The sequence below is a fragment of the Notamacropus eugenii genome, chromosome 3 (assembly GCF_028372415.1).
Source record: "Notamacropus eugenii isolate mMacEug1 chromosome 3, mMacEug1.pri_v2, whole genome shotgun sequence".
Lineage (NCBI taxonomy): Eukaryota > Metazoa > Chordata > Mammalia > Diprotodontia > Macropodidae > Notamacropus > Notamacropus eugenii.
Genome location: NC_092874.1, coordinates 328,975,815 through 329,002,804, shown reverse-complemented (window position 1 = coordinate 329,002,804; position 26,990 = coordinate 328,975,815). Strand labels below are relative to the sequence as shown.

The 26,990-nt window shown below is 37.0% G+C and overlaps 1 protein-coding gene across 6 annotated transcripts in view; it reads right to left on the bottom strand.

Annotated features, from left to right (window-relative positions):
• Positions 1 to 26,990, bottom strand: part of FANCC (FA complementation group C) — a 237,019-nt gene that overhangs the window by 22,704 nt on the left and 187,325 nt on the right. For 5 of the 6 annotated variants that reach the window (XM_072596926.1, XM_072596922.1, XM_072596925.1 and 2 more), the window contains exon 10: positions 26,768 to 26,867. The exons of the other annotated variant lie outside the window; for it this stretch is intronic. In XM_072596926.1, the coding sequence (XP_072453027.1) occupies positions 26,768 to 26,867 (100 nt within the window). The remainder of the gene's footprint in view (positions 1 to 26,767; positions 26,868 to 26,990) is intronic. 6 annotated transcript variants of the gene reach the window in all.

Below are 26,990 nucleotides of genomic sequence, written 5' to 3'. Positions count from 1 at the left end.
AGGACTTTCAAGCATTCTTGATGAAAAGACCAGAGCTGAAAAGAAAACTGACCTTCAAACACAAGAATCAAGAGAAGCATGAAAAGATAAACAGCAAAGAGAAGTCATAAGGGACTTACTAAAGTTGTACTGTTTACATTCCTACATGGAAAGACAATATTTGTAACTCTTGAAACTTTTTTCAGTATCTGGGTAGTTGGTGAGATAACAGAGAGAGAGAGAGAGAGAGAGAGAGAGAGCGCACAGGGTGAATGTAACAGGATGGGATCATATCTTAAAATGAAATTAAGTGGTGAGAGAGAAATATATTAGGAGAAGAAAGGAAGAAATGGAATGAGGCAAATTATCTCTCATAAAAGAGGCAAATAAAAGACTTTTCAGTGGAGGAAAAAAGAGGGGAGGTGAGAGAAAAAAACATGAAGTTTACTCTCATCACATTCCACTAAAGGAAGGAATAAAATGCACACTCATTTTGGTATGAAAACCTATCTTACAATACAGGAAAGTGGGGGAGAAGAGGATCAGCAGAGTGGGGGGGATGATAGAAGGGAGGGCAGTGGGAGGAGGGAGCAATTTGAAGTCAGCACTCTTGGGGAGGGACAGGATCAAAAGAGAGAATAGAAGCAATGGGGGGCAGGATAGGATGGAGGGAAATATAGTTAGTCTTACATAACATGACTATCATGGAAGTCATTTGCAAAACTACACAGATATGGCCTATATTGAATTGCTTGCCTTCCCAAAGGGAATGGGTGGGGAGGGAGGGATGAAGAGAAGTTGGAACTCAAAGTTTTAGGAACAATTGGGAAATGGCTAGAGATGATAGTCTTATCTAGAAATAATATGATGGATTTAAGTAAGGTGTGTCCATCCTCTTAGCTCAAATAATGAGCTAAAAGCTATATAGAGAATAGGAGTAGAAAATTAATGTGAGGGAGGTGAACAAGGACATCCAACTTTGAACTGTGATGGGGACTGGACACACCCAGACCCTTGAGACTGGCAAATACTCAGGCAGGGAGGGCTGAGGAGTAGCCAAGACTACGGGCCCCTTTCTGTTCCAGGCATGGGGTACTTTCTCCATCTAAGTCAAAAGAAACACCTTTAACTACTACAGATGTCTGTCGTCTTCAACTCGGATGGGCACACCTACTGTTTTTGGATAAGGATTTTAGTTTTATGAGATCCTGAGGGTGTTGGGGGAAGACAGGAAGAGTCTCCAGATAAGAGGATCGCAGGCAAATAAAGCAGCGTAGAGGAGACAGCAGAGGGACACTCTGGCTATTGGTGGGTTGTAAGTACTGATTGAGGTACTACTCTATCTGTTCCTAACAGGCCTTTTGACCTCATGCTGGTATCACCACGAGAACAGGTTAAGGCAGCTGAGGTCTGGGCTACTGCTGATTAAAGAGCTTTATGGCTGCCACAGTAAATTAGGTGCCCTTGAGGCTCAGGGAGTAAAGGGTGAGGCTGTGCCCAAGTTATATGCTCAAGAAAGCTGCCAGGGCTTGCTTTAGCTCCTTTTAGTTTTAGCACCGGCTATTCAGGCCTGGCTGCTGGAGTGCAATGTCCCTTCCAGATGAGGAAGAGTTTATCTTCTTTGGGCAGTGCAAGACCAAACTAATTACTTTTTACTTTGAAAAAAGAACTGGAAGGTTCTGGACATGGAGAACATCAAATAACATTACAAAACAATATATTTTGACAGACAGGAAACAATTCAATATTGATATTAGTGTCATCCTGAATAGTTGTGTATCTATAGTCAAATCACTAACAAATTAATGACCAAAATTATTATGAAAGTAAATGAAAACAAAAAAGATACTGTACCCAATTAAAAGAACTCTAATCTGGTCCATTTCAAAATTACTGATGCCAAAAAATAGGAAACTCATGGAAGAAAGCACACTGATACAGACTTAAAATAATTTCATACAGAAATTTAACTGATATAAATTAAGGGCTTAAGGAGGAGACTAAAAAAGAGCCTAAGACTCAGCAAATACTTGATCTACTTGCAAAAAAGAGAAATGTGGCAGCTAAAGGAAAGTTAGCTTAAAACCTTATGGAGAAGAATGGTAGCAGATGTGAAGTAGTGCTGCCTTGGCAGAGGTATGAGAAACAGAGAGGAGTTTAAAGAAAATTTGTTGAGATCCAAATGAGGACATTTAAGTACAAACCGCAGGACAGAACAAAGAGATGAGAAGGACAGTGGGGCCACCACATTTTGACTCTAACATCACAGTCCTGGAAATAACAATGAAGAACAAAAGACAGGAAGGATACTGGGAAGATTGTGGAATGGGTCGGAAAACTTCAGCTCTCCAAATTTCTTCCACATAAAAAGACAGAATATCACCTCAGAGTGAACACAGAGCCACAGAAATAAACAGGAGTCCAGATAAAGCAATTGTCCTTCTAAGACAACAGGAGAAGGTCCCAGGAAAGACTAGATCTCTAGGGGTGGAGGTCAGACCTGAGTGAAGAGCAAACACTTCCAGGTAGATAAACAACAAACCCTGGGGGCAGCTGGGTTGGAGGCTGCCTCAGGAACTTTCACCTCAAGGACAGCGTGGAGGCTGGATGGCTGAGTAGGTGAAGATTGAAGGACATTCTACTGCTGAGAGACACCAAGCAGAGTTGTGCCGACTTGCCCGTTCTCAGCTGCTGGTGGGATGTGAGTGCAGTAGCAGAGGGATGGGGACCCTGCTGGCTGTGGGCATTTGCACAGGAGTGGAATTCCTACTTTCAGTTCCAGGGCAAAGAGGACAGTTTTAGTTTGCTGGGACCACAGGAAGCAAGAGCATTTGCACGACAGTATGGCAGGGGACCTAGTTGTGGTGGGGGGTTTGGAGAGGAGTGCCCAAGACTGGGCCCTGGGACAGAATTCAGAAAATAACATTAAGAAGGACCTGAGGCCCGGGTCATCATTCCCCACAACGTGGGACAACCTGATTATAATAATAAGCTGTTGAAAATAAAATAAAAATGAGTAAGCAAAGGAGAAAGAACCCAACCATAGATAGCTATAGAGAAGATCTGGGTTCCTATTTAGAGGAAGATGGTAGAGCTGAAAAAAAAAAGAGCCACTCCCTTTTTCAATGAGAAATGTCAAATGATTCCAAGCACAAAAACAATTCTTAGAACTTAAAAAGGACTTTGAAAAGAAAGTCAATCAACTGGAAATAGAAAATCAAAAACTTAAGGAAGAAAATAATTCCTTGAAAACTAGAATTGGGCAAAGGGGAAGATAATGCCATTATAAGATAGTAAGAAATAAAAAAGATAGCTAGAAATAATAAAACAAAATTAAAAGAATGAAAAAATAAAAGTGTGAAACATCTCATCAGAAAACCAGTTAATCTGGAGAACAGATCGAGGAGAGACAACATAAGAATAGTCAAACTACCTGAAAGGCACGATCAGAAAAAAGAATCTTGATATCATATTCCAAGAAATTATCAAGGAAAATTACCCTGAAGTTCTAGAACAAGAAGGCAAAGTAGAAATAGAAAAAAATCCACCAATCACCATCTGAAAGAGATCTGAGGAGGAAAACTTACAGGAATATTATAGCCAAGTTTCAAAGCTCCCGGGTAAGAAGAAAATACTGTAAGTAACAAGAAAAAAAATTTAAATATCATGGAGCTACAATGAGGATTATACAAGACTTAGTAGCTATATTTACAGAGCAAAAGAGCTGAGGTTATGACCAAGCATAACTTACCCAGAAAAGTTAAGTATAATCTTGAATGAAAAAAAAAAAAAACATTTAATGAACTGAAAAACCTTCAGGTATTTGTGACAAAAACAGAACTTAATGGAAAATTTGAAATGTAAGATCTAGGAGAAATAAAAGGGACTCAATAAGGTCAAATTGTTTACTACTTATATGTGAAAATGGTATCAATACTCTTGTGACTGTCATCCTTATTTTGGCAGTTTGAAAGAAAGACTTGGGTCAAGCTGTGTATGGAGATGGGGTGACTCTAAAAGAAATAAAATCGTGTAGGGACAGATAAGGAGTAATTAACTCCTACAAATGAGGCACGAAAGGATGAAATGATAAAGAAGAATCAAGTGGGGGAGAGGGTGAGCAGTGCTGGAACCTTACTCTCTAGAGGAATGGGCTAACAAGGAAACAACATACATATCTAGAAGGGTATAAGAGTCTTCTAAATTCAGAAAGAAGTAAGAGGTCAAGGGGATGGGGGAGAAAGGAATAAGAGGAGTGGGTAGGTTAAAGAACAAGAGGGCAAAAGTAGTAGGTAGAAGTTAGAAGAGTGAGGAGGGGAGGGATAGGGTAAATAGGTTGAGAAGGATAGTGAGGAAAAATAGGAAAGAGGGGAATACACAACAAATAATTATAGATTAGAATGTTAATGGGATGAATTTGCCCACAAAACAGAAGTGGATAGCAGATTAAAAATTTGAATTCAACAATATGATCCTTTCAAGAAACAATAAAAATAAAAGATGCATACAAAGATAAAATAAAAGGCTGGAATAGAATTTATTATGTAAAAAAAAAAGCAGGGTATGGAATAATCATGATCTCAGACAAAGTTAAAGCTAAAACAGATTCAATTAAAAAAGAAAAAGAGAAACCACATTATCTGTCAGCAATATCATTCAACATTGTTCCAGACTATTCAAAATAACTAGACAGTATAAAATATCTGAGAGTATACCTGCCAAAACAGACACAGAAACTACATGAACATAAACCACTTTTTATACACAGATTTAAATAATTGGAATAATATTTATTGTTAATGGGTAGGTAAAGCCAATGTAATAAAAAAATGAAATTTTACCTCAGTAATCTATTTATTCAGTGTCATCCCAATTAAATTACTAAAAAAATGATCTTACTGAGTTAGAAAAAAATGATAAAGTTCATTTGGAAGAACAAAAGATCAGGAATTTCAAAGAAACCTAGGGGAAAGAAAGAAGTATCAGTGAACTATAAGTTGAGAGCATTGTTGAAGTGTAAAATGAATAATTTTGATTATTTTAAATTAAAATTTTCTTGTATAAATAAAATCAATGTATCCAAGAATAGAATGAAGAAAATTGGGAAGAAATTTTCATAGGTAATCTCTCAGATAGGATATGACGGTTTTGGAATACTAAAAACATGGAAAGACTTGAACAAAGGAAGAAGCTATCCACCTCTAGAGAAAATGATGAGTGGAAATATGCACAGTTTGGTTTTATATCTATGCATATGGAGTGTATATGTGTATATAAGTGTATATAGATATCTATGCATACCTATATATATGTACATGTATGTACTTAATTGTAGCCTTCTTTGGGGGGAGGGGAAAACTAAAGTAAAAAGTACACAGCAGAGAACAAAAGGAAACCTAGAAGGAAACAATGAAAAGCTGCTCTGAAAATAATGTGAATTAAGTTTTCTTAAAACGGAAATTATTGTTTCATACTGAATACTCTCTAATGTTCTGCTGGGCACATGGGAATGTCCTTTTTTGTTTCTCACCTGGTATTTAAAATGAATAAAATATTTACACACAAAAAGAGCAAAAGACAGGAAAAGCAGCTGGACTATACCCCAATACATGGAGGAGAAGTTAATTCTAGAGGTGACACACCTTTGATGGTACTGAAGAGTTGAGTCAAGACTATCAGGAGGAGAGAAAAACCCTGAGATCCTACTGCCATTGTTATTATGTTCCCGTCTTGTGGATCTCACAGTACAAGGGATGCCCACAGAAGAAATTCCTCCTACCAGTAACTGATACCTGGGGCACTGAGAGGTCAAACTATTTGTCCAACATCCATCAGAGATGCCTTCAATTTAGGTTTCTTGACTCCAAGATTGATTTTCTATTCAATGTACTAGACTGGGTAACAAAGGAAATATTAATAATTACTGAGTCATCATAATGTTAATCAAATTAATGAGAGTTAAAGGTCTTCCCCGCCCATTAAGGGAAGCTTGACTAGTGGAGATCTGTTTTGTAGGAAGGACCATACCTTTTGTTAATTTCTAATGAGGCACTGGTTCTCAAGTGTGCTCTCTGGCTCTGAAAAGTGAGGTTTTGTTTTGGGGCTTACTCATTGGAAGTATTTGTTTGGCCAGATGAGACTCTGGGCAGCTGCTAAGGAGCTCCACCCTCTCTCCCTGCTTTGAAAACCCAGCTGTTGGTGCTTCTGTCTCTGGTAACTGTACGTATGTAATGGTCAGAGTTGGATTTGTCTGTTGATCTTTCTGTTTGCATTTTCCCTGAAGTTCAGGGCGCAGACCTTTTCTCCTGAACTAAGTGAATGATGTATGTGCTTGATTAAAGTAAATTTGTTGACCTCTCCAAAGTTGCTTCCCTTTTGGAAAAGCAGATCTAAGAATCTGTATAGCGAGTCCTTCTGTGTATGTCAGGGTCCTTGCTGTTACACTCATATACCCATGTTTCCATTTCTGTAAAAACTTTTATTAGAAAACACACATGCTTTGAGAATGAATCTTAATGAGGGTATTAAGAAGGAACAGGAAAGCTTTTGCAAATGATACTCAGAGACAGACCACTGCTTCACAGTTAAAAGTGACTGAATTGTAAAGACAAAACATGATCCCACTGCTTGTTGACTTCACAAAAGCATCTGACGTGGTAGAGCAAAATGCTTGTTTAAAAACTTTTTTTCAACGTGTGTCAAAATCATACAAAATTCCTTGAAAGATGTAACAAGAAAAGTAACTTTTTGTCACAGAATGGAGAAATGTATGCTTACTAAGACACTCTGCCACCATCATGGAGGATGATCCTATAGATCAACGAATCAACAAGCATTTATTAAACATTGATTAGGAGTCAAGCCTTGTGCTAGTTTTAGAGAAACAATCCCTAATTGCCAGAAAGTTGTGTTCTAGTAGACACAACGATATAAAGAATATAAACAAACAAAAATAAATAAATGAACGAGTAAATAAATATAAATTTAAATGGCTAAACAGAGGTGTTTGTATTTGATTCTAGAAGCAATAGGAAACCACTGGACACTGTAAGATCTTCACTTAAGGAAAATCACTTTGGCAGTAGTGAGGATGACAGACTGTAAAGAGATGAAACGAAGAGGAAGTTCACATCAGGTGGCCTCAATTTTCCCAGTAAAGTAAGAAGCAAGGTCATCAACTGAGAAACACAAAAGTATGGGAGGACTGAGGAGAAAAGCTGTTTGGAAAAGTTTTTATGGAGAGTGAAATAATCAGAGAATCAATTAGGGAAGAATTAAAAGATTATCTTGATGCAATGAGGCCTACTTAAAACTCAATAATATAAATTTATAATATAGCCCATCAGCTGAATTGTGATTTTCCCCAGCTCTATTCAGCAACAAGAGTAGGATGAGAGGAGTTGGAAGGAGGGACCAGTGCGGAGCCAAAGTGGTGACAGGACAAGGGAGGAAGGGACTTGAATACAGGACAGCATAGAACTAAACTGACTAATTTACAAGGGTCAAGATTAAAGAGGGAAGGAAGTAAAATCAGAACATAAATGCTTCAGAAAGTACTGAATGGTGAAGGGATCAGAGAAATCCGTGAGGACAAAGAATGGTTTTAGAAGGGATGAAACACAGAGCTAGAATTATATGAAAGTATAGACAGATAAAAGAATGTCAGAGTTTTAAAAGGGGAAACACTGTGTGTAACATCTAATTTGTGAATGACATTGTGTTGATTGCATCAAGACATGGAATGTTGCAGAACCTCCTAAACGTTATCCAAAATCACTCAGGAGTTTGATCTTATGCTCTATACAGAAAAAATAAAGAAGAGAAAGAAAAGAAAGGATGGATGAAGGAAAAAAGAAAGAGAATTTATGGAACACCTACTATGTGGCAGAATAGTTATAAATATTCTCTTATTCAATCCTCACAATAACCTTGTAGGTAGGTGCTATTATTGTTATCCCCATCTTAAGCTGAGGAAACTGAGGCAGAGGTGAAGTGATGTGCCATGGGGTCATACAGCTAGTGTGATCTAAAGCTAGATTTGAATTCAGGTCTTTTCTGATTCAGAGCTAGTGCAGTATTCACAGTACTTCTTAGCTGCCTTCTAAAGAATGCTATTGTTCAGAATATGGATGGACTACGCAGATCTACTATTTCCTATAACTTAGACAGGCAAATACACTACAGTCTCAGTCCAGAATTAAACAGAAGCAAGATTGCTTTTTGAATTGCTTTTGGAAAAACCTATCTTTTAAAATATTGATGTTTTCACAGTGACATTATATGACTAAGTTCCAGAATGCCAGTTTCTGAAGAATTAATCTTGAGGGTCATTCAAGAGCAAAGGAGAGCTTCATGATAAGTGATAACAAACTACAGTAGAAAAAGTATGCAGGAGAAGCAGCCTAACAGGAACAATCAGATCCAGGCATGACTGGAGAATAAGACAAGCTGCTCCATGGAGAGAAAACTATGACAGCTGATGGAAAGGCTTTGTATTACATGCACTACATTTTATGTAGAGTCAGGAGATCGAAAGGGAGGTCTTCCACCCCTGTCTACTGAGTGAACCTTTCTGTGGAAGATTTATGGAAAGTCCTACCACCACCAGCCACGACCTCTTCTGAGATATAGGTGGAGATCATTCAGGACTCTGGACCCAAGAGCCTTGGCCACAGCAGTGCCCTCCACACCACTGAGCTGCTTCCAGCCTATATCTCTTAGCTTTCAATGAAGGGAGAAATCACTATGGATAAGGAGTCTACTTTCTTCATCATCACCAACATCAACTGTTCAACCAATGTCACTGATGTAACGTAACATTACGGTCTCAGACAGGCTAATGTCTGAGGCAAAAACAAGGATAGAGAAAGTAGCCTGATTGGATTAAATTTATACAAAGGAGAACTGTAGTAGAGATGACACAATTATGAGGTTATTGAAGGAGGCGAAGAGACCAAAGGCATGGGACAAAAAGCCTCAGACTTATTAATACTTATTAAAAAAAGATAACCAAGAGAATACCAATTACTGCTGATCTATATATCTACTTTCATGTCTATACAGAAACTTTATGAGAATCATCTATACCAGTACTTCTTAAACTGTGAGTTGGAACCCACAGTTTAAGAAGTGCTGAAGGAGTCGCATATAGAAAAAGTTTAAGAAGCCCCGAACTATAAAAGGACATGCTTGATAAGGGCATTAGTAAAGAACAAGCAAGCTTTCACAAATGATTTTCAACAATGGAACACACATTTACCATTTCACAATTAACTAATAGATATAGAGAATACAGAATTCCATTGTGCTTTAAAAAGCATTTAATTAGAATAAAATATTTCCTTGGAACCTTTTTACAACAAAGTGTCTCATTCCTTGAAAGATATGGTAGAAATAACTATTTAACACTATTCTGCCTTTAAACACTAAGTAAGGCATAAAATGGAAAGCCTCATGCTTGCCAAAGTCAAAGTTGTTAAATTGTTTACTGTGAATGGTTAAGTCCTACAGATTCTCTGGTTTTCTGAGGATGCTGTAGTGACTGTACCAAGACCTAGAACATGGAAGTCTCCTGGAAGAAATCTGTAAAAACTCAAAGGAATTTTGTCTGTCCTTCCACACAGGAAAGAGTAAGAGGATGAATAACAACACAGAGCACAGACAATACGGATAGACAATGAATTGAACTCATTGTTAAACTGAAAGGAAGAGAAGGATAAGGACTGTCTAAGAAAGTACAAGGTTGCTTTAATGGCCCCAAATGTTTCATGAGAAAGCAAAGGCCCACATTTTAAATACCAGTGTACCACTGATGCTACTATGTTGTCGTTGCTGTTGTCCAGTACTTTCAGTTGTGTCTGACTCACCACAACCCCACTGGAGGTTTCCTTGACAAAGGTACTAGAGTGGTTTGCATTTCCTTTTCCAACTCCTTTTATACAAAAGGAACTGAGGCAAACAGGATTAAGTGACTTGCTCAGGGTCACCCTGCTAGATTTGAACTCATGAGCACACATCTTCCTGATTTCAAGCCCAGTGTTCTATCCACTGTGCCATCTCATGCCACCTGATTAGCTGCCCCAATGCTATTACCTATGGCAGTGGAATACAATGATCCTCAAAAAGTTAAAAGTTAAGATCACACAAAGGGCAAACTCACAGAGGACATGACTAGAACACCTAAAATCAATGTCAAATTGAAGAACAGTAAGAATAAAAGATGTCACCAAGGAATTGTAAGAATGGAAAAGAAGATATGGTCATGAGTGCGTTCACCTGGTAACAGTGAGAATGACAGATGGACAGTCAGAGTACTCCAATGATACTCTGAGAACGTCAGGAAAAAGTGAGGATGGATTTCAACATTTCTACAGGAAATGCACAAGAGTCACGCAGATGGGTAGGAACAGGTGTCTTATTGGAAGAAACTTCCAAATTACAGATGCAATTTGATCAAGAACATATAAGTACAAAAATGCATACATATAGGTGTGTGTATGTGTGTGTGTGTAGGCTTACTGTTTATAACCTTCTTGAAATGTAGTTTCAATACTGAACTATCTACATCATCTCATAATTCTAAATTATCTTCCAGAATTGGAAAAAATTTTCAGTTTCATCATGAGCAAATCAGCACGTCTATCATCCTAATCAATCTAACAATAAGTTTTTCCATCTTTTCTCCCCCTCCCCCTTATTTTGGCAAGCTTGGTGGGTGAAAAGGACTTCAGAATTATTTTAATTTGCATTTGTGTAGTTTGGAACATTTTTCAAGTGGTTGTTGATCATTTCTATTGCACTTTTCAGAGTGTTTACTTACATGCTTTGATCTGACGTCTAATGGGGATTAGCTTTTAATCTACATATTTGAACAAATTCTCTACAGTTTTAGATCAATCAGTTTGCTGACTGATTGGTTACATGTCAAACTTTAATCAGACACGTTCAACGTAAAATTTTTTATAATCTAATTTTTTATAATCCATCTCTTTTGATTCCTGTTGCACTATTTTATTTGTGTAAAGTATTTTTAAATTTTAGTTTATCAGAGCTATCTAAAAACGTATTGTCTCTTCTATATAAGATTACCATTTTTGGTTGATAACTGTGAAAAATAAATATCCTTGGGGGAGGAGCCAAGATGGAGGAGTAGAAAGATACACATATGCTTGCTCCGAACCCACAGCCCATAAAATACCTGTAAAGAAGAACTCCCAACAAATTCTGGAACAGCAGAAGCCACAGAACAACAGAGTGGAGAAGATTTCTGTTCCAGAGAGCCCTGAAAAACCGATGCAAAAGGTCTGTCACACCCCGGACCTGGAGCAGAGCCCAGCCCTGCTTTGGCCATGCAGCACCAAGAGGAGCAGATCCGAGCAGGCTTCAGGGACAGAATCTCCAGCATCCACGCAGGTCCCTCCACCTACGGATGCCAAAGGTTGGTGAGAGAGTCAATTTGGCTGGCCAAGAGGAGAGTGGGGTGTCCTCATAACTCAGGAGGCAGCAGCAGAGGCAGCAGTAGACAGGAGCTCCCCAAGCAGGCAGGAGCCAGGATCCATTGTTGAAGGTCTCCACATAAACCCCCTGAGGGAACTGAGCCCCATGTGGCGGCCCTGCCGCCACGTGAGCACCTGAACTTAATCTCACACTGAATAGCAGCCCTGCCCCCCCCCCCCAAAGCCCTGAGGCTGGGAAGCAGCATTTGAATCTCAGACCCCAAGTGCTGGCTGGGCAGATCTGGAGGCAAAGTGGGTGTGGAAAGAAAACTCAGAAGTCAAGTCACTGGCTGGGAAAATGCCCAGAAAAGGGAAAAAAAATAAGACCATAGAAGGTTACTTTCTTGGTGAACAGATGTCTTCTCCCATCCTTTCTGATGAGGAAGAACAATGCTTACCATCAGGGAAAGATATAGAAATCAAGGCTTCTGTATCCCAAACATCCAAAATAAATATTCAGTGGGCTCAGGCCATGGAAGAGCTCAAAAAGGATTTTGAAAATCAAGTTAGAGAGGTGGAGGAAAAACTGGGAAGGGAAATGAGAGAGATGAAAGAAAAGCATGAAAAGCAGGTCAACACCTTGCTAAAGCAGACCCAAAAAAATGCTGAAGAAAATAACACCTTGAAAAATAGGCTAACTCAATTGGCAAAAGAGGTTCAAAAAGCCAATGAGGAGAAGAATGCTTTCAGAAGCAGAATTAGCCAAATGGAAAAGGAGGTTCAAAAGCTCACTGAAGAAAATAGTTCTTTCAAAATTAGAATGGAACAGATGGAGGCCAATGACTTTATGAGAAACCAAGAAATCACAAAACAAAACCAAAAGAATGAAAAAATGGAAGATAATGTGAAATATCTCATTGGAAAAACAACTGACCTGGAAAATAGATCCAGGAGAGACAATTTAAAAATTATGGGACTACCTGAAAGCCACGATCAAAAAAAGAGCCTAGACATCATCTTTCATGAAATTATCAAGGAAAACTGCCCTGAGATTCTAGAACCAGAGGGCAAAAGAAGTATTGAAACCCCACCAATCCCCTCCTGAAAGAGATCCAAAAAGAGAAACTCCTAGGAACATTTTGGCCAAATTCCAGAGTTCCCAGGTCAAGGAGAAAATATTGCAAGCAGCTAGAGAGAAACAATTCAAGTATTGTGGAAATACAATCAGGATAACACAAGATCTAGCAGCTTCTACATTAAGGGATCGAAGGGCTTGGAATATGATATTCCAGAAGTCAAAGGAACTAGGACTAAAACCAAGAATCACCTACCCAGCAAAACTGAGTATAATACTTCAGGGGAAAAAAATGGTCTTTTAATGAAATCGAGGACTTTCAAGCATTCTTGATAAAAAGACCAGAGCTGAAAAGAAAATCTGACTTTCAAACACAAGAATGAAGAGAAGCATGAAAAGGTAAACAGCAAAGAGAAGTCATAAGGGACTTACTAAAGTTGTACTGTTTACATTCCTACATGGAAAGGCAATACTTGTAACTCTTGACACTTTTTTCAGTATCTGGGTAGTTGGTGGGATTACACACACACACACACACACACACACACACACACACACACACACACACAGCACAGGGTGAGTTGAATAGGATGGAATCATATCTTAAAAAAATAAAATTAAGGGGTGAGAGAAATATATTGGGAGGAGAAAGGGAGAAATGGAATGAGGCAAATTATCTCTCATAAAAGAGACAGGCAGAAGACTTTTTAGTGGAGGGAAAAAGAGGGGAGGTGAGAGAAAAACATGAAGTTTACTCTCATCACATTCCACTAAAGGAAGGAATAAAATGCACACTCATTTTGGTATGAAAACCTATCTTACAATACAGGAAAGTGGGGGAGAAGGGGATAAGCAGGGTAGGGGGGATGATGGAAGGGAGGGCAATGGGAGGAGGGAGCAATTTGAAGTCAACACTTGGGGAGGGACAGGATCAAAAGAGAGAATAGAAGCAATGGGGGGCAGGATAGGATGGAGGGAAATATAGTTAGTCTTACATAACATGACTATCATGGAAGTCATTTGCAAAACTACACAGATATGGCCTATATTGAATTGCTTGCCTTCCCAAAGGGAATGGGTGGGGTGGGAGGGATGAAGAGAATTTGGAACTCAAAGTTTTAGGAACAACTGTCGAGTTCTAGTAGCAAGAAAATAAATACAGGTAATGGGGTATAGAAAGTTATCTGGCCCTACAGGACAAAAGAGAAGATGGGGACAAGGGAAGGCAGGGATGATAGAAGAGAGGGCAGATCAGTGATAGGGGCAATTAGAATGCTCGGCGTTTTGGGGTGTGGGGAAGGGAGAAATGGGGAGAAAATTTGGAACCCAAAATTATGTGAAAATGAATGTTAAAAGTTAAATAAATTAATTTAAAAAAAAAGAAAAATAAATATCCTTCTGTTCTCTTCTAATTTCTGTCATGTGACATTTTAGATGAATCCCCAGTTATAAGAGTTACCTTTTATTATAGAGTGCTTAAAGATTTGTAAAGCATTTTTCAAATATTATCTCATTTTATCCTCAAGACAACTCTGGTAAGCATGTTCTGTTATTATTACCTACATAAAGCATTTTATTGTTATCTTAAATGAAATTTCTCATTCTAGGTATTAATACTAATGTTCAAAAAGATTAGTAGAATCAAAGAATTCCTTTGAATTCGTTTTGTATCCCACTTTATTAACAATGTAGTTACTAATTTTTTTCATACATTCTCTAAGTAAACTCTCACAGTATTAGGGATAGAGATGTGTGATGTCACTAATATTGGAAACTATCAATAAAGAGAGTCATCCCTCTTAGGTCAGCACCTTCCCTGAAACTAAGGGTATTGATAAGTTGCCTAGAGTAGAGGTTTTAAACTCTCAAGGAGAGGCCCAGGGCCCCAAGCAAATCAAATTGCAATTGGAAAATATTTTCTATAAAAATAGAACCAAATAATATCAATTTGTGATATCCAAAGTCAATACGCCATCACAGGGATCCATTTCTATTTGAGTTCTGTTTGAGTCTGACATAGGACACTAAGAGGTTAACTGACTTGCCCAGGGTCACAAAGCCTATGTCAGAGGCAGAAGTGAAATGAGATATTCATAACTTCAAGACTGGCTCTCTATCAGCCATACCCTCTGCAAGCAGATATAAGTTAGTGTCTTTGTTACAGTTAGCATTTTCTTAATAACAGTGGAGAAAATAAGCATTCTTGCTTTACCCAATCTTATTGCAAAGGCTTTCATGGTCAGTTATAAATAATGCTAACTTTGAGTTTTACATAGATACTTTTGATCATGCTTTGCAAAAATTCTTTTACTGAAAGAGTGTAAGATGTAAAAGCTGATTATGGGGGAACACAACTATAATCCTAGCTACTGGACAGGCTGAGACTGCATGATCTTTTGTACTTGGGAGTTCTGAGGTACAGTGGGTTAAATCTATAATATTAAATCCCAAGGATTGGAGGCCACCAGGCTGCCTAAGGAGGGTTAAAGCAGCCAGGTTGGAAATGAACCAGGTGAAAGTTCTTGTGCCAATTAGTAGCGGGACCATCCATGGCCCTTGAACAGTCTGAGCTAGTTAAGAAAACCCAGCCTTAAAACAAAACAAAAATAGAAAACTAGTCTGGAATCTGAGAGATCTAGATTGGAAATCTCCCTCTAATACTTCCTAGCTGTGTGACCCTAGACAAATCACTTATTTTCATACTCAGGTTTCCTCCTTTGTAAAAGGGTGTATAATAAATAGTTACCTACCCCACAGGAGTTGTTGTGAGGATCAAGTGAGATCATATATGTAAAACTCTTTGTAAACTCTAAAAATGAACTACTACTAATATTTGCTAGTATTTTTACCTCACTATTTATTATTGATGAGAAGTAACATTGCAAAGTGGATGAAGACCCACCTATGAAGTATGAAAAATCCATTTTGAAGTACCTAAAATACATACTAGCTATAAGACCATGAGCCAGTCACTCAAAATCTCAGTGTACTAGAGGTTATTTTCTAAGATTATAAATTCCACTGTATTAGTAAGGAATACTTACTAATGCAACATTACAATGATCTGTATCAGTGGAGAGTTTCTGCACTAGGAATTCCCCGTACCAGTCAAATCACAGATCTGGAACAACTTCCCTTTCCCTCCAACTGGTTTGGAGTTGCATTATCAATTACTTTCTTTTTCTGCTTTACCTCTACCTGGTTTGTGTATCAGGACCACAGTTGTCCCACAGAAGGAATTCTTTCTCTATTTTGTGATTAAAGTAATAAAAAGTTATCCATAAGTTAATAATTAATAAATGTTTAAGAGAATTCACTTATAAATTCATTTAGGCCAGGATTTTTCCCCCTTTGGTAGTGGGGGAGTGGCACAGGGGAAAATCATGATTCCTGGTATATAGTAAGCACTTAATATATATTGATTGAGAGTTTATTTGTAGTTGGTGCAATTTTTTCTTTATGAGATCGTCATTTAGATTTTTTTTATTCTTTTGTTAAGTCTGTGCATTTCATAATTTTTGTAAATATTCAGTCATATCCTTTAAGTTTTTAGTTTCTTAAAGAACCTGATTGGATAGAGAATTTCCTGATATATTTCTTTTCCATTCATTGTGAATTATTCTTTCTCATTTTAAAAATTTTGCTAATTTGAGTTTTCTTTCTTCTAATGAAATTAATGGTTTATTAAATGATGGGTTATTTTGATACTCTTGGGGGGAGGAGGATTATTTTTCCTATCCCCTTTTAACTGAAATGTTTTCATTAATATCTTTTGCTTTGACATCAACTTAATTTCCCAATATATCTGCCTACAATTCTTCCAGTGCTTTTGTTATTGTGTATCATAGTTGCCCATTAGCATAGTTACAATTTGTTAACTTTCTAGTTGCATGCTTAATTCACTGGTGTTCTCTTTTTCTTTCTCTCACTGATATAACTATTCTGATAAGCACATTTCCCTCTGATTGCTTTAGATACATCCAACAAATTTTGGTATTTCATTGTTACAATTTTCTTATTATTTCAATGACTTGTTCTGAGACCTACTCATTATTTAAGATAACATTTTGTGGGCTCCATTTAAGTTTGTGTCTTTTTCACCTTATTTTCCTTACTGAATTCAATTTGCATGGACCTATGGTCTGTAAAAGATCCATTTAATTTTTCTGCCTTTCTGCATTTATTAGTTTTGTGCACTAGCATGTGATTAGCTGTTCTAATGATGTTACTTAGTGGTAAAAAAATAGGTATGTTCTTTTAGAGTCCCATTTAATAATCAAGAAGTGTATATTACTATTAGATTCTTTTGTTTAGATTTCTTTTAGCCTCCTTTAAGTTAAGAGGCACACAGAAGTTGCTCACAATAATTTTCTTACAATGCAAGTCTCATAATTCGGTTAGCTTTTCTTTTAGGTACTTAGATGCTATACTACTTGATGCCCACATAAGTTTAATGTTAATATTATTTCATACTCTATAGTGCCTTTAAGTATGTTTCTCTGCTCATTTCTCGTGGCCATTGCTACTTTTCCTTTTTGTCTTGCATGAGACCATCATTTTTATTCTTATTTTGATAATGAGCAGCTGATAGTACAAATTTTACTAATAAATTCTACTTAAAAATCTTCCTTTTAATCCTGTTTACATCTTTCTGCTTTAAGTAGATTTCCTATATGCAGCTAATTGTTGGGTTTTGTTTTTTAATCCCTTCTTCCATCATCTTCTGTTTTAAAGATGAGTTAACCCCATTCCTCTTCTTAACGATGGCTGCTTAAAAAAAAAGAAATCAGTATTAGTACCTGTGGTTTACATTTGCAGGAACAGTGCACCCCAGCCTCCTTTTCTCCTCCACTTTCAGGTGAAGCTCAAACACCTGAAATACCGTATCTGATCACACTTCTTTGACGATCAGCCCTCTCTATCTGAAGTTTGTTCGGTTAGCAGAAATCTTCCTGGCCAAGGTTTCTGATCCTGGCATATTCATCAATGTCTGGCAGACTTCTGTTTATTTTATTGTACTTCTATTACTGTAACCTCTTTTAACTTTCCCTTGCCTGGTATGGATTAAGAGTGAGTTTCAAGAGATAACTCTTCCCAACTATGTCTGGATTTGAGTAACTACTGCACCTGTAGTACCACCATTGAAGGAAATGCAGCAATATATAATGAACTGATTTCAAATACATAAGAATGCAAATCATTCCCTAACAGACACATGATAAAAATATTAACAGTTTTCAAAGACAGAAATCCAAGGGATCAACAGGCATATGAAAAAAAGGACTCCCAATTCACTATTAGAGAAATGCACATTGAAACACTTCTGAGGTTCTAACTCACACCTATCAGACATAAAAGGAAAATGAAAAATGCAGGAGGAGCTGTGAGAAAACAGGTACATTAATTCACTCTTGATGGAGCTGTGAAATGATCAAGGCATTCTGGAAAGCAATTTGGAATTATATCCCCCAAAAGTCATCAGCTTATGCATATACATTAACCCAAGGATACTGAGGCTTACTCCAAAGAGAACAAAGAAAGAGGGGAAAGACTCATATGTAAAAATATATTTAAAGCAGTACTTTTTATATTAAAAAGCTAGAAACTAAGGGAAAGAGGAAATGGCTTAACAAATACTGGCATAATTATGATGCCATGAGAAACGGCAAAATGAGATAGTTTCAGAGAAGACTGGGAAGATTTCCATGAACTGAGACAGAATGAAATGAACAGGCCCAGGAGAATGAATATACACACACACACACACACACACACACACACACACACACAGTGAGAACAATTATATAAAGAAAAACAGCTTTGAAAGACTTAAGAGAGGGGCAAGTCAAGATGGCAGAGTGAAATCAGGGACCTACGTATCCTCATCCACAAATTCTCTCAGATACCTCTAAGTTAATTTAAATGAATTTTAGAGTGGCAGAATCCACTGGGAGACAGAATGTGGCAGATATTGAGCCCAGGACAGCCCAAAAGATCAATGGGAAGGATCTGTTACACTGGACTTGGGGAGTGCAGAGCACACAGAAGGCACCGGCACAGACCTGAATATAGTGGTGTGGAAATGGCCCTGGGTGGGCCGAATCTCCAGCAGCGGATCGGATTCTGAAACTGCTCAACCCAGGATAGTAATGCAGCAGAACAGGGTAAGAGAGAAGAGCAGGGCCCATGGCAGCTGTAGCAGCTACTGCTAGGGCTATCACCTCACAGATTAAATATTTGAAAGTCACCTAATTGAACTTCCAGGGGTCCAAGATGGCAAAGTAAACTGTAAGTGCTCTCACCCTCCTTGATTAACTCTGAAAAATCCAGAAAATATTGCCCCAGGAAAAATCCTAGAATAGTGGAGTCAGTAGAAGGGGTATATAGTCTTTTATCTAGGGAGGTTAGGGAGATAGATCTAGGGAGCTGAAGGGATTGTGCAGGACCAGAAGTGGAGGAGGAGACATCTAGCAGCCAGATGACCCCCGTGCCCACACCTCACACTGTGAGCTTCAGTGTAACCCTGGGGAAACTCAGACTTCACCTCATATTGGCCTTGGCACATACTAGCCAGCTCAGCACCAGATAAGCTGCAGCATTACATAGTTTCTAGCTGAAAGAACCAGAGGCCACAGAACACAAAGCCAGGAAGCAGGACCCTAGTTCCCAGAACAAAGAAACGTGAGGCAGAGACCCTATGCCCCAGAAGCAGAGATCCACTTTAAAAGTCAGGAAAAAGGCAATCACCATGAGCAAGAAGCAAATTAGACAACCAAAGACCATGGAATCGTATTACAGGGACAGGGAAAAACAAAATAAAAATTCAGAAGAGGACAGCATTGACACTGTACCCACATTTGAAACCTCAAAAGGGAATATAAACTGGTCTGAAGACCAAAGAGCATGCTTGAAAAGCTCAGGTAGAATTTTAAAGCCAAATTAAAGAGGTAGAAGGAAAACTGACTGGTGATTTTAAAAAGTAAAATTGGCCAAATGGATAAGGAGATACAAAACCTAACTGAAGAAAATAACTCTTTTTTTAAAAAAAAGGAGGTACAAAAGCTAACTGAAGAAAACTATTTGTTAATTACAATTTTTAACATTTAGAAATTTTAAATTTTATTTAGAAATTAAACTAAATTAAAATTCTAAATTAAATTTAGAAAATTTAAATTTAAAAATTAGAATAGGTTAAGTAGAAACGAATGACTCTATGAGGCATCAAGAATCAGTCAAACAAAATCTAAACAATGGAAAAATCTCATTGAAAAAAACTGCTCTAGAAAAGAGATCCCAGAGAGAGAATCTAAGACTTATTGGTCTACTGGAAAGCCATAATGAAAAGAAAAGCCTAGACAGTATCTTCCAAGAAATCATCAAGGAAAACTGCCCTGAGGTCCTAGATCCAGAGGGCAAAACAGTCATCGAAAGAATCCATTGATCACCTCATGAAAGAGATCCCAAATTGAAAATGCCAAAGAATGTTGACAAATTCCAGAACTATCAAATTAAGGAGAAAATACTGCAAGCAGCTAGAAAGAAACAATTCAGATATTGAGGAACTACAGTCAGGGTCACACAGGATCTTGAAGCTTCTACGTTAAAAGATCAGAGTGGTTGAAATATGATATTTTATAAGGCAAAAGAGCTGGGACTACAACCAAGGATCAATTAAGCAGTAAAATTGAGCATAATCTTTCAGGCAAGGAGATGGATACTCAATGAAATAAAGGATTTCCAGACCTTCCTGATGAAAAGGCCAAAGCTCAAGAGAAAATTTGATCTTCAAATACAAGACTCAAGAGAGGCATAAAAAGGTAAACAGGGGGGTAAAAAGAAAAAAAAAAAACCTGTTATTCAATATGGGCAAAATGTTTCCATCCCTATATAGGGGATGACACTTGTCAATCTTAAGAACTGTATAGTTATTACAACATTTAAAAGGGATAACATAGATCAAGGGTACGGGTATAAATTAACTGATTTGATGACAAAAAACCTAAGGGATACAAAGGGAGAAGATGAAAGAAGGAGGCAGAAGAAAGGGTAAATTACATCACATGAAGAGGCACGAAAACACTACAGTAGAGGGAAAGAAGGGAGGGAGATGAGCACTGTTTGAGCTTTTCTCTCATTGGATTTGGTTCAAGAAGGGAATAACTTTCTCAGTTAAGTGTAGAAATCTAACTTGCACCGCAGACAGCAGGAGGAGAAAGGGGAAAGAAAAGGGGGGGGGGGCTGGTAAAAGAGAGGGAAGACTGAGGGAGGCGGTGGTCAAAAGTAAAACTTTTTTGAGGAGGTGAAGGAAGAAGGGAGAAATAAAACCATTAAAGGGGGTAGGGGGAAATAGGATGGAGAGAAAGACATAGACAGTAATCATACCTGTGAATGTGAATGGGATGAATTCTCCCATAAAATGGAGGCGGATAGCAGAATGGATTAAAAACCATAATCCTACAATATGCTGTCTACAAGAAACACATATGAAACAGGGGTGATACACACAGAGTGAAGGTAAAAGGTTGGAGCATAATATATTATGCTTCAGCTAATGGAAAAAAAGTAGGGGTAGCAATTCTAATCTCAGACAAAGCAAAAGCAAAAATAGATCTAATTAAAAGAGATAAAGAAGGAAACTATATCCTGCTAAAAGGCAGCATAGACAATGAAGTAATATCATTTGTAAATATTCTTGTCAAATTTATGGGCATAAAGTTGTACACAATAATTTCTAATTATTGTTTCAATTTTCTCTTCATTGGAGGTGAATTCACCCTTTGCATTTTTGATACTGGTAATTTGGCTTTCTTCTTTCTTTTTTGAATCAGATTAACTAAAGGTTTATCAATTTATATATAAATTTTTGCCCAGATTAACAGAAGAGGAAGTAAAAAATAACGCCCTCTCAGTAAAAGAAATTGAACAAGCCATCAATGAACTCCGTAGGAAAAAACCTCTAGGACCAGACGGATTTACAAGTGACTTCTATCAAACATTCAAAGAACAGTTAATTTCAATACTATATAGACTATCTGGGAAAATGGGCAAAGGAGTCCTACCAAATTCTTTTTATGATACAAATATGGTTCTGATACCAAAACTGGGAAGAGCCAAAACTGAGAAAGAAATTACAGACCAATATCCCTAATGAATACAGATGCAAAAATTTTAAATAAGATACTAGCAAAAAGATTACTGCAACTTATCACTAGAATAATACCCTCTGATCAGGTAGGATTTATACCAGGAGTGCAGGGCTGGTTCAATATTAGGAAAACTATCAGCATAATTTATCATATCAACAACAAAACTAACAGAAACCATATGATGATCTCAAAAGATGCAGAAAAAGCTTTTGACAAACTATGACGCCCATTCCTACTGAAAACACTGGAAAGTATGGGAATAAAGGAAGGCTTCCATAAAATAATAAGCAGTATCTACCTAAAACCATCAGCAAGCATCATATGCAATAGGGATAAGCTAGATGCATTTCCAACAAGATGGGGGTAAAACAAACATGTCCATTACCACCACTGTTATTCAATATGGTACTAGAAATGTTAGCTTTAGTACTAAGAGAAAAAGAAATTGAAGGGATTCGAATAGGCAAAGAAATTAAGTTGTAACTCTTTGCAGATGATATGATGATATACTTATAGAATCCTAAAGAATCGAGTAAAAACCTACTTGAAATAATAAACAACATTGGTAATGTTTCAGGATACAAAATAAACCCACATAAATCACCTGCATTTACGTGTGTGTGTGTGTGTATATTACTACAAAGCCCAACGGCAAGAGATAGAAAAATGCCATTTAAAGTTACTGTAGACACTATAAAATATTTTGGAGTCTACCTGCCAAAACAAACCCAGAGACTATATGAACACAATTACAAAACAGTTTTTGCACAAAAAAAGTCAGATGTAAGTAAGTGGAAAAACATCAGTTGCTTGTGCGGAGGCTGAGCTAATAAAATAAAAATGACAATTCTACCTAAATTAATTTACTTATTCAGTGCTATGCCAATCAAACTACCAAAAAAACCTATTTTATAGATCTAGAAAAAAATAATATCAAAATTCATCTGGAAGAACAAAAGGGAAGAACATCAAGGGAATTAGTGAAAAGAAATGCTAGGGAAGGTGGTTTTGCCATACCATATCTCAAATTGTATTATAAAGCAGCAATCATCAAAACCACTTGGCACTAGTTGGATTGCCCCATCACCCCCCCCCCCCAAAAGTCATTGAAACATTTTTAAAAGATATATAAAACTAAAGGATGTTTGAAAGGAAATAGGCAAGCAAAATAGCTTTGCAAGTGAAATGAAAAATATTTTGTTAAAGTAGGCTATATGTAACAAATAAATAAATATTTGTTTCTCACATAGAGTTGTTCATTAAATTTAGAATAAAATTTTTTAAAAATACTAATTTTTTTTCTCTTCTCTGAGTCTCTTTCACTAGGAGTTATTGTTACTCAGTCATTCAGTCATGTCTGCCTCTTCATAACTTCGCAGATCATACTGTCCATGGGGTTTCTTGACAAAGGTACTTGAGTGATTTGCCATGTCCTTCTTCAGAGGACTAAGACAAAGTTTAAGTGACTTGCCCAGAGACATACAGCTAGTAAGTGTCTCAGGCCACATTTGAACTCAGGTCTTCCTGACTCTAGCTGGCATACTATCCACTGTACCACCTAGCTGCCTCCCTTCACTAGAAGTACTGTTCATTAAACCCCCAAGAACAGAACTTCTCCTTTTGTTTATTTAACCAGTGACATTTAGATAAAGAAGGATTCCCCAGGTACAACAGTAATTTCTCCCCTTTTCATAAGGTAAGCATATTATTCTTTTCATATTATTGAAACATTTTTTAGCCTTCCTTAATTTCTTTTCTTCTCCATATTTACATTTCAGACTTTACCCAAGTGAAAAGATAAGCATGAAAGTTATCAATACTATTAAACAGTCAATTCTTACCTATAAGATTATATTCAGTTTTGCACAATAAATTACTATTGAGAGCAAGTCATTTTCATTTGCTATTTGGCATAATCTAACCTAATCTTTCTTAACTTCACACTGATGATGCATAATTATAAGTGATTTTGACAGATTTGGTTGGTACATGATCTGCCTCTTTTTGGGATTTTTTAATATTTTCTCTCTGACATGAGAGCTCTGGAGTTTAGCAACCACATTTCTGGCTAAGTTAAACCTTGGCTTTATCTTCTGAACGCTCTAATATTCCTTTATGCATCAATGAATTTCTGAGTTCTATCTCCTCTATCATTCTCTAATGGAGGTTTACTCTTTCTGCTGAGGCTAACATCTATTCTGAAATTTTCCTTCTGAGTTCTTAATTAAGAGGTCTAATTTTACATTTTGTATCTTCTCAAATTCTATTCTAAGACCTTCTGATCTCTCCTGGTGCTCATGGTACTATCCATTAACAATTATCCTCTTCCCCTGAAATTTTCTTTTGGCATTTTTGCCCTAGGATATTTTTCTTAAGTTAGCAGTTTTACTTTGCTTAATTCCTCAGTCTTTGAGGATTTTTTTCCATTCTCTTCACTTTTTTTTTTTTTTGGTAATTAATTTTGTAATTAAGTGGGGTTTTTTTGGGTAATTGATTTGTTGCACTTTTGTTGGTTCTGAGATAATGGGGTAAAGTAGGCTTCTCTACATTCTCTCACACTGTCAGTTTATGGAAGTCTTCATCTCAAACTGGTCTAAAAGGAGTGTAAAGGCACAGGCTATCTCCCATGCTGGAAATGCAAGTCCCCTTTGCCTCTCTGATATTATTCAAGGAATAGCTTGGGTACCCCCTTTTATACAAAATTTTTTCTTGAATCTCCCATTTCTCAGTGCTGTTTCATTCTTAAAAATACCTGTTACTTCTTCATCAATGTAAATAATGTTGCCCCTCCCTCTAGATAACTGGAAGGGACTATTTCATTTTTATATCTCCAAAGTTTAGTATAGTGCTGTTCATAAAGTCTGTGCTTAACACTTTTGCTGATATAGAAAAGTCAAAAGGGAGAAATTTTCCAGATCTTATTTCCTAAATGGGAATTCAAAGTTTGTATTAGAAAAGATAAAAATAATTTAGAGAGAGAGTTTTTAAAAGTAAGTGTAACAGTCACTTTCAGGCCCATATTTTTACATCCCTCCTTCTAAATTCTTATTTAGGTAAGAGCAAAATACTTTGCTACTGATTACCTTTTTTCTTAATGCAAGGGTTTCTAAAATGGTATCCATCAACATATTTTAAAACGTATTAAACACATTAAAATGACAAATGTATTTCAACTTAACTAGTTTCCCTCTAAATTCTATGAATTTTATTTTATGCATTTAGAAACATTCTAAAAAGGAATCAACGGCCTCCCCAGACTGCTTAAATGGTCCTACCCAAAAAAGCTCCTACCCAAATCAGTCAGGAAAATCTGCTGTAATCTCAAAAATTTTCTTTGGAGCATGTGTGGCTGTGTTTCTTGGGTAGAACTGAACTGATGAAGTGCTGATTAGTGTCCTGTCCTTCATAAGTAAAATCTGATATGAGGAATAATTGAAGGTTTCCAGGGACAGAGCAATGACCAAAGAACATTCTGAAAATGCAAAGTGCCATGTAAAGCACATGTGCATGCATTTTGGTGATAGATAGATCTGAACTCTCATTCTGAAAAAGGAGAAAGAGACCTAGATGCAAATCGCATCCATCAATCTATCAAATTAAGCTATTAAAATCTTTTTTATAAAAGTGTTAATATTTTTTCCAATCACATGTAAAATATTTTAACTGCTTTTTTTACAAGTTTGCTTTCCAAACTCTCTCCCACATCCCTCCCTTTCCTCTTCCCTGAGAATTCAAGCAATCTGATAAAGGTTATACATGTGCAATAATGCAAAATACATTTCCATATTGGTTATGATGGGAAAGAAAACAAACAGCCCTCTCCTCTCAAGAAAAATAAAGTAAAAAAAGAAACAGTGTGCTTCAGTCTGAATTCAGTCAGTTCTTTGTCAAGAGGTGGATAACACTTTTCATCATTTTGCATCCTTCAGAATTGCCATGGCTCTTTGTATTGTTAAGTCATTTACAACTGTTCATTGTACAATGATGCCTTTACTGTGCACAATGTTCTCCTGGTTCAGCTGATTTCATTTTGCATCAGTTCATGTAAATCTTCCCAGGTTTTTCTAAAGCACCCTGTTCATCATTTTTCATAGAACAATAGTATTCTATCGCAATCTTATACCACAGCTTGTTCACCATTCCTCAACTGATGGGCATTCCCTTAATTTCTAATTCTTTGCCATCATAAAAAGCAGCTGTAATTATTTTTTTTACATATAAGTCCCTTTTCTTTTTTTTGGGGGGGGGGGAGGCAGATATCTTTGGAATACAAACCAAGTAGTGGTAGGTATTTAGGCTATTAAAAAAACTTAAAACTGAACTATTTTTAAGATTTTTAAGACTTTTGGGACACCCAGTATAACTTTTAAAATGTGGCTGTATCTGGGTTTCTGTATATAACAAAGTGAATGTTATAGACAAAAGAAAGGCCAAATAAGTTCCCAGAAATTAAAGGAAACTGTAAGTTAAATAAATAGTTTTGCCTTTTATGGTTAATCCTTCTTGTATACCTGCTTTCTGGTCACTTCTTTGTTAATGGGGTTCTCTAATGCAGTTCTCCCTGAAGAGTATTTATGCTTTGGCCTCTATTACTTCTTGGTCAGCTCTTATCTGAATTTGACTTGAGGGGGCTTAGGACTCATTGGAACTTTATTCTTTGTTACTATTAACATCTCCTCTTGATATCCATTTCTCATTTGGGCTTTGACATCTATGGTTACATGCATGGGGAATGATTATAAACAAAGTTAATTGAGAAATTGCAGTAGTGCTTTCCAATATGAGTGGTACATTCTCACAAAAAACTTCCAGATAGATCAAAAAATGCCTAATGTTGGAGAAGCGGAGTTCAGATGAAGCTTCAGGAGCATGTTCTGGATCAGAAGACAAAAGAAGAAATCATAGGAAACAATATCCTCCACGTAAAAGAGTGCACTGCTCCTTCTACAATGTTGGAGAAGTATTTCTAGCTATGAAGGTAGGGGCTTGACAAAAAGGCATCTTCATTAAAGTGGCTTTACTTTAACTGGATGCATTCATTTAACTGCCTTCCCAGTGACACTACAATCTACCAATAACACTGAAAATAAGACTTTTTCGATAATTATGGAAATAATAACAATGTAACAAACCTGTTCATTATCTTTCTGGAGGGCTTCAACAAAGCATCGTGTAAATACTTGTACAATAGTCAATACTTCTGATGCTCCATTGGTTTCCAGTACTGCGTTCCTAAGCATTGTAAAATCAAATTATGGCAGGTTTGATTATTACTATATGTCACACTGGCATTAATTGAAGGGGGGAAATAGTGAAAATATTCTTTTTATGCTTTGAACTACTTCAATTCATCAG